The 16,622-nt window shown below is 49.0% G+C and overlaps 1 protein-coding gene across 2 annotated transcripts in view; it reads right to left on the minus strand.

Moving 5' to 3' along the window:
• Nucleotides 1–16,622, minus strand: part of KAT2A (lysine acetyltransferase 2A) — a 152,394-nt gene that overhangs the window by 11,857 nt on the left and 123,915 nt on the right. For both annotated transcript variants that reach the window (XM_063959420.1, XM_063959419.1), the window contains exon 17: nt 1,763–1,847. In XM_063959420.1, coding sequence (XP_063815490.1) covers nt 1,763–1,847 — 85 coding nt within the window. The remainder of the gene's footprint in view (nt 1–1,762; nt 1,848–16,622) is intronic.

A 16,622-nucleotide genomic window follows, 5' to 3' on the forward strand; every position in this document is an offset into this window, starting at 1 on the left:
TTGCGGTCTGAAGGGTCTTTAAGCGTAGTAGCAGTTGGTACTGGTATGGTTAATTTCTTTGTAAGTTTCGACACAGACGAATCAACCATTGGTGGATTCTCCCATGTACATGTCACAGAGTCTGGAAACGGGTAACTAGACTTAAATCTGCGAGGTATAGAAAACCGTTTATCTGGAGTCTGTCGTGTTTCGACTAACATCTTATTAAGAGACTCCGAAACAGGAAAACACATTGGAGATCTCGGTCGTTTAGTAAATACGACTTCATCATTTGTCAGAGGCTCCTCAGTTTCTGTAAACTTCAGAGACTGACGCACCGCTCTGATGAGATTATCAATGCCTGGGCTGTTAAAATCATCACTATCTGACTCCACTTCGCCCTCCTCACTCTCATTTTGTGCCTGCCTGCCTTTTAAGTGCTCAAAATGCCGCCAAAGCATGCTGAATCCCGGCGTGCGTTCCAACCATCAAGTGAAACGCACTCGGACCTAATTCCGGTTCCGGTCACGTGACTCTGCGGTTCAGCACCCGGCGTGACACGCACGCCGAGGCCGGACACACACACACACACACACACACACACACACATTACGCACCGCACGAACACCACTCCCACAGCTCACATGTGCATATATCCCCAGCCGCAATGCATAGCACAACTAGGCACATAACGTACCAGCACATCAGGCTTTTTTAATTGCATAGCACAACTTATTTAACAGTATATATTTTTAATTTTAATAATATGTGTGTATGTCTTGTTGTCTATGTATTATTAATGTCTTTTGGATATTTAACATTGAGCTTTGCTGGCTGCCTCTTGGTTGCTCTTAAATGCCTATACATGTGTACTGTCGCTTGCTATACCGCTTTGTGCCATGGATGGCGCTGTTGATTTGTTTATTTAGCTGCACTGATGTGCTGGTACGTTATGTGTCTAGTTGTGCTATGCATTGCGGCTGGGGATATATGCACATGCGAGCTGTGGGAGTGGTGTTCGTGCGGTGCGTAATGTGTGTGTCCGTCCTCGGCGTGCGTGTCACGCCGGGTGCTGAACCGCAGAGTCACGTGACCGGAACCGGAATTAGGTCTGGGTGCGTTCCACTTGATGGTTGGAACGCACGCCGGGATTCAGCATGCTTTGGCGGCATTTTGAGCACTTAAAAAGGCAGGCAGTAATGGGGTATGATACTTCCGCTGTAAATGTGGATCTCTTATGGGCATATTATGATGGAAAGCTTGATAAAGGTCCGGAGGGACCAAAACGTCGCTGCTATTTCACTGCCATGCAATTAAAAAAGCCTTGCATCTCTGTGTTGTGAGTATTGGATTAAAAATACTTTAAAAGCTTGCTAAAATTTGGAGAGTGCCTATGTATGGACTATATATATATATATATATATATATATATATATATATATATATATATATATACACACACACACACATAAATATATCCTGACGAAAGGCGCCAATAAAGCGTGCCTGAAACGTTGATATAACAAGCTGTTTGCTGTTGTGTTACTTTTGGAAATCCTGTGGAGTGCCGCCCGTTTGTTTCCAATATATATATATATATATATATATATATATATATATATATATATATATATATATATATATATATATATATACACATATATATATATATATATATATATATATACATATACACACACACACATTAATATATATACATACACACACACACACGCACACAAATACACAATCATTATTATAATATGGCATACAGGAACCTCACCAATCGGAAACCGGATAACTTCATAGTAATCTGGGGCTTCAGATTTCTTCACAGGTTCCATGAAAGGCCAAGCACTTGGGTGTGTCTAAAAAAACAAACATATTTGCTTTATACATCAAAAAAGGGAGTGGTTCGTACAATGAAGTCACTTCCATAGATACCTACTGGTAACACATTATGTCAAGAGAGAAACAAAACCTAAACAAAAATAGGATTTTAATTAACTACTGGTAAATCCTTTTCTCGTAGTCCATAAGGGATTACTGGGGACACTTAGTACGATGGGGTCCAAAGGAGCCGGTGCACTTTACAATTCTTCAAACAGGGTGTGCTGGCTCCTCCCCTCTATGCCCTCCCTCACAGCCCAGGTCTAGGAAAACTGTGCCCAAAGGAGATGAGCATACTTAAAAGGAAACGTGACAAAACAACAAGTGGTGAGATTAATGAGCCAGTAAAAATAGAAACAGCAACAGCTGAATCAAATAACGTCACACAAGAACAAAACTTGCAGGAAAGGCTGAAGCACAGAGGCGGGCGCCCAGTATCCCTTAAGGACTACGAGAAAATGATTTACCGGCAGGTAACTAAAATCCTATTTTCTCTATCATCCATAAGGGATACTGGGGACACTTAGCACGATGGGGACGTCCTAAAGCTCCCAGATTGGGTAGGAACATGCAGAGAGACGCCTGCAGCACCATATGTCCGAATAGAACATCCTCTGTAGCCAGAATATCAAACCTGTAGAACTTGATAAACGTGTTTGTCCATGAGCAGGTAGCGGTCCGGCATAGTTGCAAAGCCGAGACACCACGGGCAGCTGCCCAGGAAGAACCCTCTGACCTAGCAGAGTGGGCCTTGATAGACCGAGGAACAGGCAAAGCCGCCGAAGCGTAGGCCTGTTGAATAGTAAGCCTAATCCAACGGGCAATCAACTGCTTTGAAGCAGGACAACCCTTCTTGTGAGCATCATACACCACAAAGAGGGAATCCGATTTGCAGACAGTAGCTGACATATATCTTCAGGGCTCGCACCACATCCAAGGATTCAGGAATTGAGGAAGTGGCCTAAACCGCCAGAACCACAATAGGCTTATTCAGGTGGAATGCGGAAATCACCTTAGGCAGGAACTGCTGACGAGTCCTGAGCTCCGATCTGTCCTCATGAAAGACCAGGTAGGGACTCTTGCAGAACAAAGCTCCAAGTTCCGAAACGCGCCTAGCTGAAGCTAATGCTAAGAGTATAACCGTCTTCCACGTAAGGAACTTGTCCTCAACAGACATCAGTGGTACAAACCAAGAGGATTGCAGAAAGGTCCAAACCCCAAGGTGCCGTGGGCAGCACAAAAGGAGGCTGGATGCGAAGGACACCCTGTAGGAACGTATGGACTTCAGGCAAAGAAGTCAATTTCTTCTGAAAGAAAATGGACAGGACTGCGGCCTTCCCCCCCTCGTGAATCCGGGGCCTTGATTTTGGCGCCCTGCGGGACTGGGCTCCGGAGCCGCCTGCGGGAGCCGGGACTCTCTCTCCCCCCCTTCCAGACCGCCCGTCCCTGGCTGCGGCGACCTCGTCCCCCCCTGTCGGTCCCCCCAGCGGAGCTGTGTGGCTGGCGAGCCGGCCCTGCAGCCCTCAACTACCTCCGGCCGTTGAGGCCTACCCCGCGCCCCGCAGCCGGGACCTGGATTTTGGAGATACCCCGGCCGGGAGCTCCGGGACCGGAGCGCGGCCGCGACAGACCCACCAGGACATCGGATCTTACCCCCATAGTGTGGCTGGACACCCCCTGACGCCAGCAGAGAACCCACACGTCTCAACCGGCTCCACAGAAGATAGAAGAAGAATATCAGCAGCCCTGTCTGTGCTGCGGCGGCCATATTGGATCTCGGGGACTCTGCTGGAGAGGGTTGTGCAAATCTACAGGCAACCCTGAAAGGCTCTATAAATAACCAAGCCCGCTGAATTGTCTTCAGGGTCCAATCCACCTGGAATGTGGTGAGTACCTGCTGCTGCCATAGCCCCCAACCCTGATCTGTACTCCTGCTCCATAGAATTTTGTGACACGAGTCCAGAGCCGCCATTTTGCTTTCTGGCACGCAACCAGGGTGAAGATAACCTGCATTATACCACACACCCCTCACCCGTATAGGCCCATAAATTCTGCCCGCATCACTGCCTGCAGTGACGCTATGAAAGTGCTTTAATATCTACCGTGTGTGCCAGGGCCACAGGATGAAGGGTCGAGCTGCACTCTACCCCGACTACGGGATCGGTGCCTAGGAGGGTCAAGGCTTCGGCGTTATGACGCTCAGATTCATACGCCCCCGACCCAGCCTCAGGATGATTTAACGCAAAATAATAAAACGCTACAAGTGCCATAACTAAGTAACTGGACTCTATTTATAACACTCTGGCGCATTATCCTCAACCCCGCGGCTAGCACACCTGAAGACGACAAATTTATCCTCCTCTGGAAGCCGCTACGGAGAGCTATTTGACCCACAAAAACAAGCGTCAGGAACACGTTATAATCTTGAATACCGATCAGCCTCTGCGCGGCAACCTGACCTCCTCGGACTATCCGATCATTATACGGACCCCGACCTGTGTCCATTCAGCAATAATTTTTCAATCCCCTATCTTTTTCACCTCCACCGTCATCCTCCCCCCCCCCCTTTTTTTTGTTTTTTTTCCTTTTGTTTTTTTTTATTGGTACATATATACCACTATGTCCAAAAACAAAAAAGCAGCACAAGTCCCGACTAACTTCTTTGGTTCCAAATCTAAAGGCCCGCAGAACTCCAACATGTCCGCAGGCTCCCCCCCCTCTCCGTGTGCCTCGGAAGCAGGAATTGACCCTCAGATACAGGCGGTCATGTCGAGCCTGCTGGAGGGGGTACAATCAGCATTCAAGCAGGAACTCTCGAACGCCATAGCTGATTTTAAATCGGACCTTACAGCCCTTGGCAATCGAACGGACACGTTGGAAACCAAGACGGATGATCTCTGCCGCTCCCAACACCGCCTAGACAGTGAGCTCACTAGACTACACGAGGAAATGGAGTCCCTCAAAGAGCGACAAGAGGACCAAGAAAATCGCTCGCGTAGAAATAATATACGCATACGCGGCGTTCCAGAATCGGTCCTCGGCCCATCGCTGCCGACATTCCTGAGAGAATTCTTCACGCATATAGTACCAGACCTCACAGACGAAGAATGCCTCTGCGACAGGGCACATAGGGCACTTCGTACAAAACCGTCTCCTGCCCAACCACCCAGGGATGTTATTGTCCGTTTCCATTATTTCCGTTCGAAAGAGAAAATTCTGTCCTCCGTTCGAGACACATCGGAAATTCTGTTTAAGGGTATGCAACTGCAGATCTATCAGGACCTGGCCCCCTCCACGATTCAGAAGCGTCGGGACCTACAGCCGGTCACCCGGATCCTGCGTCAGCATCAGATCAGATACAGATGGGGATTTCCCTTTCAACTTCACGTCTCGGTCAATAACTTTGTCCACTCAGTCAAGACCTTAAACCAAGGACAGGAACTATTGGCAAAGTTAGATCTCCTCCCAGCATCATCCGTAGTCGACACGGCGACTTCCTCTTCTAAACCAATGCACCCTCAGCCACCCCATCCCGACTGGACGAGGGTGACTCGACAGCGCAATGTGGACAAGGACCTTCCCTGACCTGGGGAGCCCCCCACTGTGGATTATATGCGTAATGTTGGCGCAACATCTCCGCGCCTCGAACTGAGCCAGTGACGTGGAGGCTCCGACCTCCACTTATACACCACTGTCGTAACTATCCTCTGTTATTGTTGTTATAATTTAGTCATGCTTGTTTGCATTTCTGTGGTATCTCCCCCTCTCTCCCTCCCCTCCCCTCAATAATTGTTTTTTTTTTTCTTTTCTTGAATTTATGTTTAAGGTTCTTGTAGTCTGGACACAGTTCTTAATGTCCTAAATGGTACTATGTCCGATATAGAGGAAATAACGGCCAAGACCACTCTCGTCCCTTGTGGCCCGGGTGCCCCACGCCCTCCCACATGGTGCCATGGTTACCCCCCCACAATCCCTTACTGTTGCTTATAATGTTATTGATGCAATGCTTTCTCCCTGGCGGCCCCCGAATGGGACCCACACTCTTAGGGATGTTTCCCCGATTGGGGTATTTCTTCTTCTTCTCTATGTTTTTCCTTTTCTCTCTCTCCTGGTGGCCCCTGTTTGACCTTTCGCTCCTTTTCTTGCTCGGCCCAGAGGGGTGGCCCTCTCCTGGCGCGGATGGTGCGCTATTGGACCTTTTGGGCAACATGCCATATTCCCCCACGTAAATAGCCATGTCCCTTAAAATATTCTCGGCCAATGTTAATGGCCTAAACTCCCCTAGGAAACGTACCATGTTCCTGAACGCCTGCAGACGTGAGAAAGTCGACATTGCATTCCTCCAGGAAACTCACCTCACCGGTCCCCACACCCAGCTTAAGGGCAAATGGTTTTCCCAATCCTACTTCGCCTCGGCAGACTGTAAAAAACGGGGTGTGGCCATATTAATCCGCCGCAACATCCCGTTTACTTACTCTAGGACAGTGCAAGATCCAGAAGGACGGTTCCTTATGGTAATGGGTACCCTCCGATCTATGACTCTCACTCTGGTCTCCACCTATGCCCCCAACCAAGAACAGTCCTTTTTTTTCGACTCCCTCTCTAAACGCTTATCAAGAGAAGCACAGGGAAGCATTATTATAGGTGGCGATTTTAACACTATAATCGACCCGTTGCTAGATAGATCCGGCCCCCCTCCTCACGCCTCTATAACAACCCTTCCTCGGGCCTCTCGCACACTAACCGCCATCATGAAACATCACGGCCTCTGTGACACATGGCGTTCCCAACACCCTCATACCAAAGATTTCACGCATTTTTCAGCTCCACACCAACACTACTCCAGGATCGATATGATCCACATCTCCTCTGCCCTTATACCACTGATCTCGGACACTGGCATTACACCTCTATCATGGACGGACCACGCTGGGGTTTATCTCCTTATAGATATATACCGCGCGCCGCGTAGGAGATTTAAATGGCGTCTGGACGACTCACTTCTACAACATCCCTCAGCACTAGAGGAAACTAGACTAGCAATCACACACTACTTCACCGAAAATACATCTCCCGACATCTCACTCAATGTTCTCTGGGAGGCCCACAAAGCTACGATCCGTGGAGCCCTACTGGCAAAATCGTCAGCTCTTAGGAAAAAAGCTACACAGGAGATATCCTCCCTCGAATCAGAAATAGCCACCCTACTATCCCAACATAAAGCATCCCCCAATCCCTCCTTGCTCACCCAAATAGACTCCCTTCGGGGACAACTTAACACCCTTCTCTCCAACCGCGCGGCACTAATCCTTCGGAAACTGCAACAACGTTTCTATGATAAAATGGATAAAATAGATTCCTTACTGGCCAACAAACTACGCCGCAAGCAAGCGTTGGGGGCCATAGATAAACTGTATTCGTCACGAAGGGGAACCTATACATATGACCCTGAAGTGATGGCCGAAGACTTCCGTCTGTTTTATAGCTCCCTTTATAACCTACCCGTCCCACCCCAGCAGTCCCCTGACGATGCTGGGGGGGTGCGCTCATACTTATCTGATACCCCCCTCTCAACCCTTTCGGAAGCTCAGTTAGAAGCCCTTAATTGTCGAATCTCGGAGGAGGAGACAATAGCCGCCATACGATCTATGCGCTCGTCGGCCGCTCCAGGTCCGGACGGTTTCACAGCCCAATATTATAAACTATTTGTGAAGGAGCTGACCCCACATCTAACCTCCCTATTTAACGGTATCTTTGAGGGAGCCTCCTTCCTGCCAGAGACCACCCGGGCTGACATAGTGGTAATCCCAAAGCCCGACAAAGACCCGACTAGCTGCCAAAACTACAGACCGATCTCACTACTGAATGTCGACCTGAAGATATACGCGAAAATACTAGCTAACCGTCTGGGTCCTTTGATGCCCGGCCTGGTCCACCCGGACCAGGTCGGCTTCATCCCTGGACGCCAGGCACCTGACAACACTAGAAGGGCCATAGATCTAATATACTCAATTCAAAAAAGGAAATCTCCCTCTCTCATTCTAGCTCTCGACGCGGAAAAGGCCTTTGACCGTATATCGTGGTCCTTTGCCTTTGCAGTCCTTGATAAAATGGGATTCTCTGGAGAATTCTTGGAAGGGATCAAAGCACTTTACCGCTCCCCATCGGCCCAGGTTATGGTTAACGGTGTCTCCTCCTCCAGTTTTGGGATTGCCAACGGTACCAGGCAGGGATGCCCCCTCTCCCCTTTAATCTTCGCACTAGTCATGGAGCCCCTAGCAGCAAGAATCCGTAAAAACAACACTATCCGTGGAATATCCACAGGTCTATCTGAACACAAGATAGCGCTATATGCCGATGATGTCTTGATCTCCCTCTCAGACCCAGCCCAATCTCTCCCCGCCCTCTTATCCGAGATCAGCTTATATTCCCAATTCTCTGGATATAAGATTAACGTTAACAAAACAGAGGTCCTCAACTTTTACATCCCAGCAGCTCTCAAACAAGACCTTCAAAATACCCTCCCCTGTAACTGGTATACAAAGAAAATCAAATACCTCGGTGTGTACCTGACCCATCACCACCACCAACTTTTCCAAGCAAATTATCCCCGTCTGTTGCAGACAATTAAGGAGAATCTGGTGGAATGGTCCAGCTACTTTATATCATGGATAGGCAGAATTAACTCCGTCAAGATGAGCGTACTCCCCCGGCTTCTGTACTTATTTCAGACCCTCCCGATTTATGTCCCTCCCTATGTGTTTAAGACTCTGCAACGCCAATCCTCCCTTTTTATCTGGAATCATAAGCGCCCCCGCGTTAGACTTAAACTGCTTCAACGCCCCTCCAGAGGTGGAGGCCTGGGTATTCCGGACTTCAAGAAATATTTCTATGCCGCACAACTTGCTCAATGCGCACAATGGTGCAACGAGGGTGGGACACGAAAAGTCTGGGTGGGGATAGAGGCAGAGGAGTCGGGCCTAGCTACATTATCTTCCCTATTATGGCTTCACCGGAACCAGCGCCCGCGCGCGGCCCTCTTGCATCCCGTAGTAAGTCGCTCATTAGCGACATGGGACCAGACAAATAGACGGTTCAGCTTAGCCCCATACCCGTCCCCACTAATTCCGTTATTTCATAACCCTGCCTTCCCGCCAGGCATGAGTAAAGCCTCGCACATATCTTGGCGCTTGAGTGGTATACTATATGTTAACGATATCACCACCGACGCTACCTTCCCACAATTCACAGATCTCCGTGAAGGAACAGTAATCCCCTCTTCGGACTTCTTCCGTTATCTGCAAATCAGACACTTCCACTCAACCATTACCACTACCCTCCTCCACAGACATTTATCCCCCTTCGAATACATTAGCTGGAAGCGCACCAACACTAGGAGCCTCATATCAGATATTTACACCTTACTTGACGACTACCCCAATACATCCAAGGCCCCCCACGAAGCGGCGTGGGAGGGGGAATTGGGAGTAACAATAGATAACGAGGATTGGGTAGATATATGGGACAATGCGGCTTCTAGTTCTATATGTGTGAGGATTAAAGAAAACATCTATAAATTACTCTACCGTTGGTACTATGTCCCTGCCCGTCTACACACTATGTTCCCTGACACTCCAGACTGTTGCTGGAGGGGTTGCTCAGACAGTGGTTCGTTCTTACACATATGGTGGGCCTGCCCCAAAATTCACAAAATATGGGGTGAACTCATTACATTGCTTTCGCGCTTATTCGACATCTCCATCCCCCCTGACCCCCAATACTTCTTGCTCCCCATGTCTCTTCCTTCCCTTAATAGACACCAAAACAAACTGTTCCGACATGTAGTTTCGGCAATGACGTGCCAAATTGCCACAGACTGGAAGAACCCGACCCCTTCACCAATACCGGTGATAATATCCCGGATTTGGTATGTCCACAAAATGGAATATATGACCGCAATCATACGTAACACCTCGAAACAATTTGATAAGGTATGGTCTCCGTGGCTAAACCTACAACAGGCCTCCTCCCCATTTATAACCTGACGCGGTAAGCCACAGTCCAACCCACCTCCTACCCCAGAGGGCCACCCCTCCACCCCCCCCCCCCACCCCCCATTGCTTCTTTCTCTAACTGGAGGCGTCGAGCCTCGCCTGCTTTTCTGTCCCCTCTTACTCGACTTCCGAGTATTCTTTTCTTCTTATTGCCTCCACTGACTCTCCATGACGGACGGCTTCCCCGTTGCCGAGAGTCCCCCACCGTATACATTTTAACCTTACTCTCTCAAAATTAGGGGAAAACAAAAACAAAAAAAGGATCAATTATTTCTGTTGTTGTAACAATTTATTGTAACTACATTTGTTTATATAACACCCAAAATGTTCGGGTGTTCCGTTACCAATGCAATCTTATTGTGATCCACCCAATAAAATGTGTTTAAAAAAAAAAAAAGAAAGAAAATGGACAAGGCAGAGATCTGAACTTTTATGGAGCCCAACCTTGCGCCCATATCCACACCAGCCGGTAAAAAACACAAAAAGCGCCCCAATTTGAAATCTGCGGCCGGATACTTTCAGCCCTCACACCAGGAAACGTATAGTTTCCAGATATGGTGGTAATGCTTTGACGTGACCGCTTTTCTGACCTGAATTATGGTTGTAATAACCATACCCGGAATCCCCTTCTCAGCTAGAAGTTTCCGCTCAACCGCCATGCCGTTAAACTAAGCCGCCGTAAGTCCGGGTAGATGAACAGCTCTTGCTGAAGAAGATCCTCCTGCAGTGGTAGAGGCCAGAGGTCTTCTATTGCCATGGCTAGAAGATCCGCGTACCAAACTCTTCAAGGCCAATGAGAATTGCTTGAACTCCCTCTCTCCAGATTCTTTTTAGAACCCTGCGGAGTAACGGAATCGGAGGAAACAGGTACACTAGCAGGTAAACCCACGGCATTGTCAGTGCGTCCACTGCTGCCACCAGAGGGTCCCTTGTCCTGGAACAACAGCACAGAAGCTTGTTGAGTCGAGAGGCCATTAGATCGATCTGTGGACAGCCCCACTGATCTGTAATTTGTTGAAATACCTGCGGATGGAGACCCCACTCTCCTGGGTGTAGGTCGTGACGACTTAGGAAGTCCGCCTCCCAGTTATCCACTCCCGGAATGAATATGGCAGATACTGCCCGTGCATTCCTTTATACCCAGAGGAGTATCTTGGATACCTCCCACATGCAGGCCCTGCTTTTTGTACCTCCCTGCCGATTGACGTACGCCACAGCTGTGGCATTGTTCGACTCAACCTGAATGGCTTGACCTTGAAGCAGAGTAGACGCCTGTAGCAGAGCATTGTATATAGCCCTGAGTGGAAGAACGGCTTCGTGGCTTGACCACCGGCCCCAAAACTGCACCCCTTGGGTGACAGCTTCCCAACCTCGAAGGCTTGCGTCCGTGGTCAAGAGAATCCAATCCTGGATCCCGAAGCTCAGACTCTTCAGGAGGTTGCAACCACCACAGGAGACAAATCTTGGCAATGCGAACCCGACCATTTCTACAGGAGATCCAGTTGGAATGTACTCCAATGGAATATGCCAAATTGAATGGCCTTGTATGAGGCCACCATCTTTTCCAACAGGCGAGTGCAGTTTGGCTGCAGAACCGCTCAAACTAACTCAATGAAATGTCTTTTCCTTGTCCGCAGGAAGGAAGACCTTCTGAATCACCATGTCCAAGATCATCCCAAGGAACTGGAGACGCTGGGTCGGCTCGAAGTGGGATCTTTGAAAGTTTAGAATGCAACATTGACGTGACAACATGGATGTCGTGCGGCCGATGCTGTCCAGCAGTTGTTCCTTTGATCTCGCTTTTATAAACAGATCCTGAGTTGGAACATCATTGTCGCCATCCCTTTTTTGAAGACCCTTGGAGCCGTGGATAGGCCGAAGGGTAGCGCCTGGAACTGGTAGTGCTCGACCAGCAGAGCAAACCTGAGGTAGGCTTGATGAGGCGGCCATATCGGAATATGGACGTACATGTCCTTTATGTCCAGAGAGACTAAGAACATACCCCTCCTCCAGAACCGAGATCACTGCCCTCAGACTTCATTTTGAACTGGAAAACCCGCAGATATGGGTTTAACAATTTGAGGTTCAAAATGGGCGTCACTGAACTGTCCGGTTTTGGTTGTTGAAGTGGCACTGGAACAAAGACTTGGGTCCGAACCAATTTTTGAATGGCCTCCTGTAGCGTAAGACGCATGTCCTCTGAAGCCGGTAAGCCCGATTTGAAAAACCTGTGAGACGGAGAACTTTCAAGCTCCATTTTGTAGCACTGGGAGATCAGGTCTTTTACCCAAGCATTCTGGCAGGAGCTTCTCCAAATGAGGCCGAAGAATCTCAGACGAGCTACCACCCTAAGATCCCCCAAGGGCAGAGGGACACCATCATGCTGAGGGTTTTGAGGAGACAGAGCTGATGCCCTGGTCTGAAGATCCTGTGGTGGCAGGCTTACGTGACTTACCTCTGGAGCATCTTGCTGCATTTGAGCCACCTCTGGCTTTCCCTTAAACTTTGCAGTTCGAAATGACTGCAGTGAAGGTCCTGTGTAAGAGCGTCTAGCGGTGGTGCTGCAGACAGGAGGTACATGGATTTTCCAGTAGTAGCCTTCAAAATCCAAGTGTCTAACTCACCTCCAAACAGCCAATCTCCTGTGAAGGGTAAGGCCTCCGCACTCCTTTTTGACTCTGCGTCCGTAACCCACTGACGTAGCCACAACGCCCTGCATGCAGAAACCGCCATGGTAGAAGTACGAGCACTTATAATGCCAATGCCTTTTATTGTTTCACAGAGGAAATGGGCAAATTCCTGGATATGCTGAATCAGCGTCACCATTTCAGCCAGGGACTTATCCCCAGTTAGGCCCTCCTGAAGGTTACCTGCCCAGGTATGAATGGCGTGAGTCACTCAACAGCCTGCAATAACAGGTCTTTGGAAGGCTCCAGCCACAACATAAAGAGATTTTAAAAGTTGTTTCTATTTTTCTGTCTGCAGGTTCCTTTAAGGCAGTAGCCCCCGGTACAGGAAGCACTGTCTTCTTTGACAGGCATGATACCGGAGCATCTACAGCAGGGGGAGTCACCCAGATCTTCCGACCCTCATGAGCAAAAGCAGCAACCAATTTCTTTGTCACCTGGAATTTCTTGCCAGGAGTATCCCATAGCTACACCCACACCCACACCGAGACACAGGTACAAGCAAGCCTGCCCAGCCCAGTATGTGTGGAGAGACTCAGAGAGGAGGGACCAGTCCCAGCCTGTAACTAACAATTTAGAATATAGAAGTCAGGCAATATGGTTGTATAATGTGTGAGGAGCCCAGTAAAAAGGTCTGCACAGCGGCTCTCCCCCTTAACTACCCCCCTGTACCAGTGTCTGGCAGTGGAGTATCCTCTGGAGGAGCTGGCTGTCCTGCTGCAGCGCTGAGAGTGCAGGAAATGGTGCCAGGAAACCGCTGGTCCTGCTTTGAGGTAGCCCCGCCCCCTGTAATGGCGCTGGAGCTACATGATTATTTATACTAGCAATGTCCCCTATACTGTGCAAAAAGAGTTCCCAACATTTAATTACACTGCCGCTGCCAGTCTGCGCGGGGGGCCTATGGGATCACCCCAGAGGGAGTCCGTATGCCTGCCCCATGTCCGCGCCGTACTAAGAACCGGGGCGACCCTGCTAGTGGGACTCCCCACGGCAACACTCCCCACACTCCGATCTTCAGGCTCTGTGCTGGGGGTGTGCGCGAGAGCGCAATGCCCGCGGTTCACTGACCCTCAGGACCGTTGTCTTTTCAGGGGGATCCGACAGGAGGCCGGTGTCTGTCCCCTCCCCTTAGCGTCCCTTGATGAAGGAAGGCTGTTGCCCAACAGCCTACCTGAGAATAATAAACGTTTAAAAGAAACTGAAGAAAAAAATCCTCTGGAGCTCCAGAGTGTGCATTCTCTCCTGAGAGCACATTTTTCTAAACTGGGCTGTGGGGGAAGGGCATAGAGGGGAGGAGCCAGCACACCTTGTTTGAAGAATTTAAAGTGCACCACCTCCTTTGGACCCCATTGTAGCCCAGGTGTCCCCAGTATCCCTTATGGATGATAGAGAAATACAGCATAAAGTTAAAGAAAAAGTTAAAAAGGTTTATTTCTATATTTCAAAAATGTATACAGAATTACTATGTACTGAAATAAGATATCTCTGAACAGGTGCAGTTAAAATTATTAAATGTGAGGAAAAATGTTCAATTGCTTTGCAGTTACAAATTAGATCTTTAAAAAAATAAAAATAAACTAAAGGGTATATTCAATAAGAGTCGGATCCATTCCGACATGCATTTGTCCCAATGTATCCGACAACCCCTATTCAATGGACAGACAAACAGACTGTCGGATTTGGGCGTATATAGGGTCCTGTCCTGCCGCTGCTGTCAGCAGTGGCCAGGGGTGTAAATGGCGGCAGGTGTGAGTGGGACGGCGGCGGGGGGGGGGGGGGGGGAAACAGAGATCGGCGGCCGGCAAGAGGAGCTGGCTGCGGGGGGACATGTCTGGGGCGGCTGGGTGAGCAGAGATCGGCGGTCGGAGCTAGCTGCGGGGGGACATGTCTGGGGCGGCAAGGGAGGCGCTGCAGGGAGAGAGGTGCCTTGCCGAGGGCACCTCTCTCCCTGCAGCGCCTCCCCGCCCCCCCCTTCCCGCAGCCAGTTCCCACCGTCGGCTGTCGATCTCAGCTCCCCCAGCCGCCCACAGCACTGCTGGTCTCCTCACCTCAATCCAACTTGTTTGTCAAGTCGGATTGAGTTTGTCGGAGAGGGGGCCAAATTTTGCTGGATTTGGCCCCATTTCCGACAGAGGCACGTTGATCGGCAGCTATTCCGCCGATCCACGTGTTTTCCGACAAGTTGGGAATTCCGGACTTGCCGGAAGAAAAAAAAAAAAACAACAACCCCTATTGAATAGGTCGGAACCCCTTCCGACCTATTTCTGTTGGAAGCTGCCGTCTTTCCGACAAGACAGCAGCTTCCGACAGTTATTTAATACACCCCAAAGAATCACAAAACATACACTAAGGACCTAATACATGTTTGTATGCAATGGGTGACTATCAGCAGACTGTGCATGTGCCACGATCGCAATGCGCGAAGGGGCTGCTGCGATCTCGCTCACAATGAGGATTTCATGGAAAAGTGATAGACAGGAAGTGACCATTTGGAGGTGTTTATGGAGAGTAGTTGGGCAAATGTAGGCGTGTCGGACGTTTTCGGGGCGTGTATCTGCTGTTGGCTGTGAGCGCGTATGTACAAAAACATGGTATCCCGAGTCGCAAATTATGTGTTTGCATAGCCATACCCATAGCTCTGATGTTCCTCAATTTTGTGTAAAGGTTATGAATGTGTACGCAATTGTGAATGAGATTGCGATGGCTCCAGTGGGCATCTTTTTTTATTCCTGGGCAACAGCTTCACTTGCTAACATTAGCAGCTCCATAGCTTAGAAAATAGGAATTTACTACCTACCGGTAATTCCTTTTCTCGTAGTCCGTTATGGATACTGGGAAATGTAGTTACCATGGGGTATAGATCGGGTCCACTGGAGCCTGGCACTTTATGAAAGCATTAGTGTGTGCTGGTCCCTCCCCTCTATGCCCCTCCCACAGACTCAGTCTAGGAAAACTGTGCCCGAGGAGATGGACATACTTTGAGAGAAGGATATAACACAAGACAGCGGCGAGGCAACGTACCAACACACAACAATAACAAGATAGCAGAGCTAACCAGAACAGAGGAAACCAACACTAACTACAAGGAGGATAGCAACGCTAACCAAACATGGAACAGGGAAAGAAACAGCAGACCCAACCAAGCACGGGTGGGAGAGTGCTGAGACCCCTGCAAAACCACCTCACCAAACTGAAGGTCATCTTTGGCCAAGGTGTTGAATCTGTAAAACTTTACAAACGTGTTTGAACTAGACCAAGTAGCTGCCCGACACAACTGTAAGGCTGAGACACCCCGGGCAGTCGCCCAGGAAGAACCCACAGACCTTGTGGAGTGGGCCTAAATAGAACTCGGCAGTGGCAGAGATGCTGAAGTATTGGCTTGTTGAATAGTCAAACTGAGCCAACGAGCAATGGACTGTTTGGAAGCAGGGCGTCCAATTTTGGTAGCATCATAAAGGACAAAAAGCGAGTCAGACTTCCTGTGACAAGCAGTCCTTTTTACATAAATCTGCAAAGCCCTCACATCATCCAGGGACTATGGAGCACCGGAAGTGTCGGATAACACTGGTACAACAATAGGTGGATTTACGTGAAATGCAGACACCACTTTCGGCAAAAACTGTGGGCGAGTCCTGAGCTCCGCCCTATCCTCGTAAAATATCAAGTACGGGCTCTTATAGGATAAGGCCCCCAATTCCGATATCCGTCTTGCAGAGGCTGAGGCCAGCAACATGACAGTCTTTGATGTCAGATATTTCAAGTCTACCCTATGCAAGGGTTCAAACCATTCCGACTGGAGAAAGGTCAAGACCACACTGAGATCACACGGAGCTATGGGAGGGACAAAGGGTGGCTGAATGCGAAGAACACCCTTCAAGAAAGTCTGTACTTCTGGTAGTACCGCTAGTTGTTTCTGTAAGAAGAGAGACAAAATCTGAACTTTGATGGAGAATAATCGTAGGCCTTATCTACTCCTGCTTGCAGGAATAGTAGAAAACGGCCCAGAGGAATA

This window comes from Pseudophryne corroboree, chromosome 3, assembly GCF_028390025.1.
Source record: "Pseudophryne corroboree isolate aPseCor3 chromosome 3, aPseCor3.hap2, whole genome shotgun sequence".
Classification (NCBI taxonomy): Eukaryota; Metazoa; Chordata; class Amphibia; order Anura; family Myobatrachidae; genus Pseudophryne; species Pseudophryne corroboree.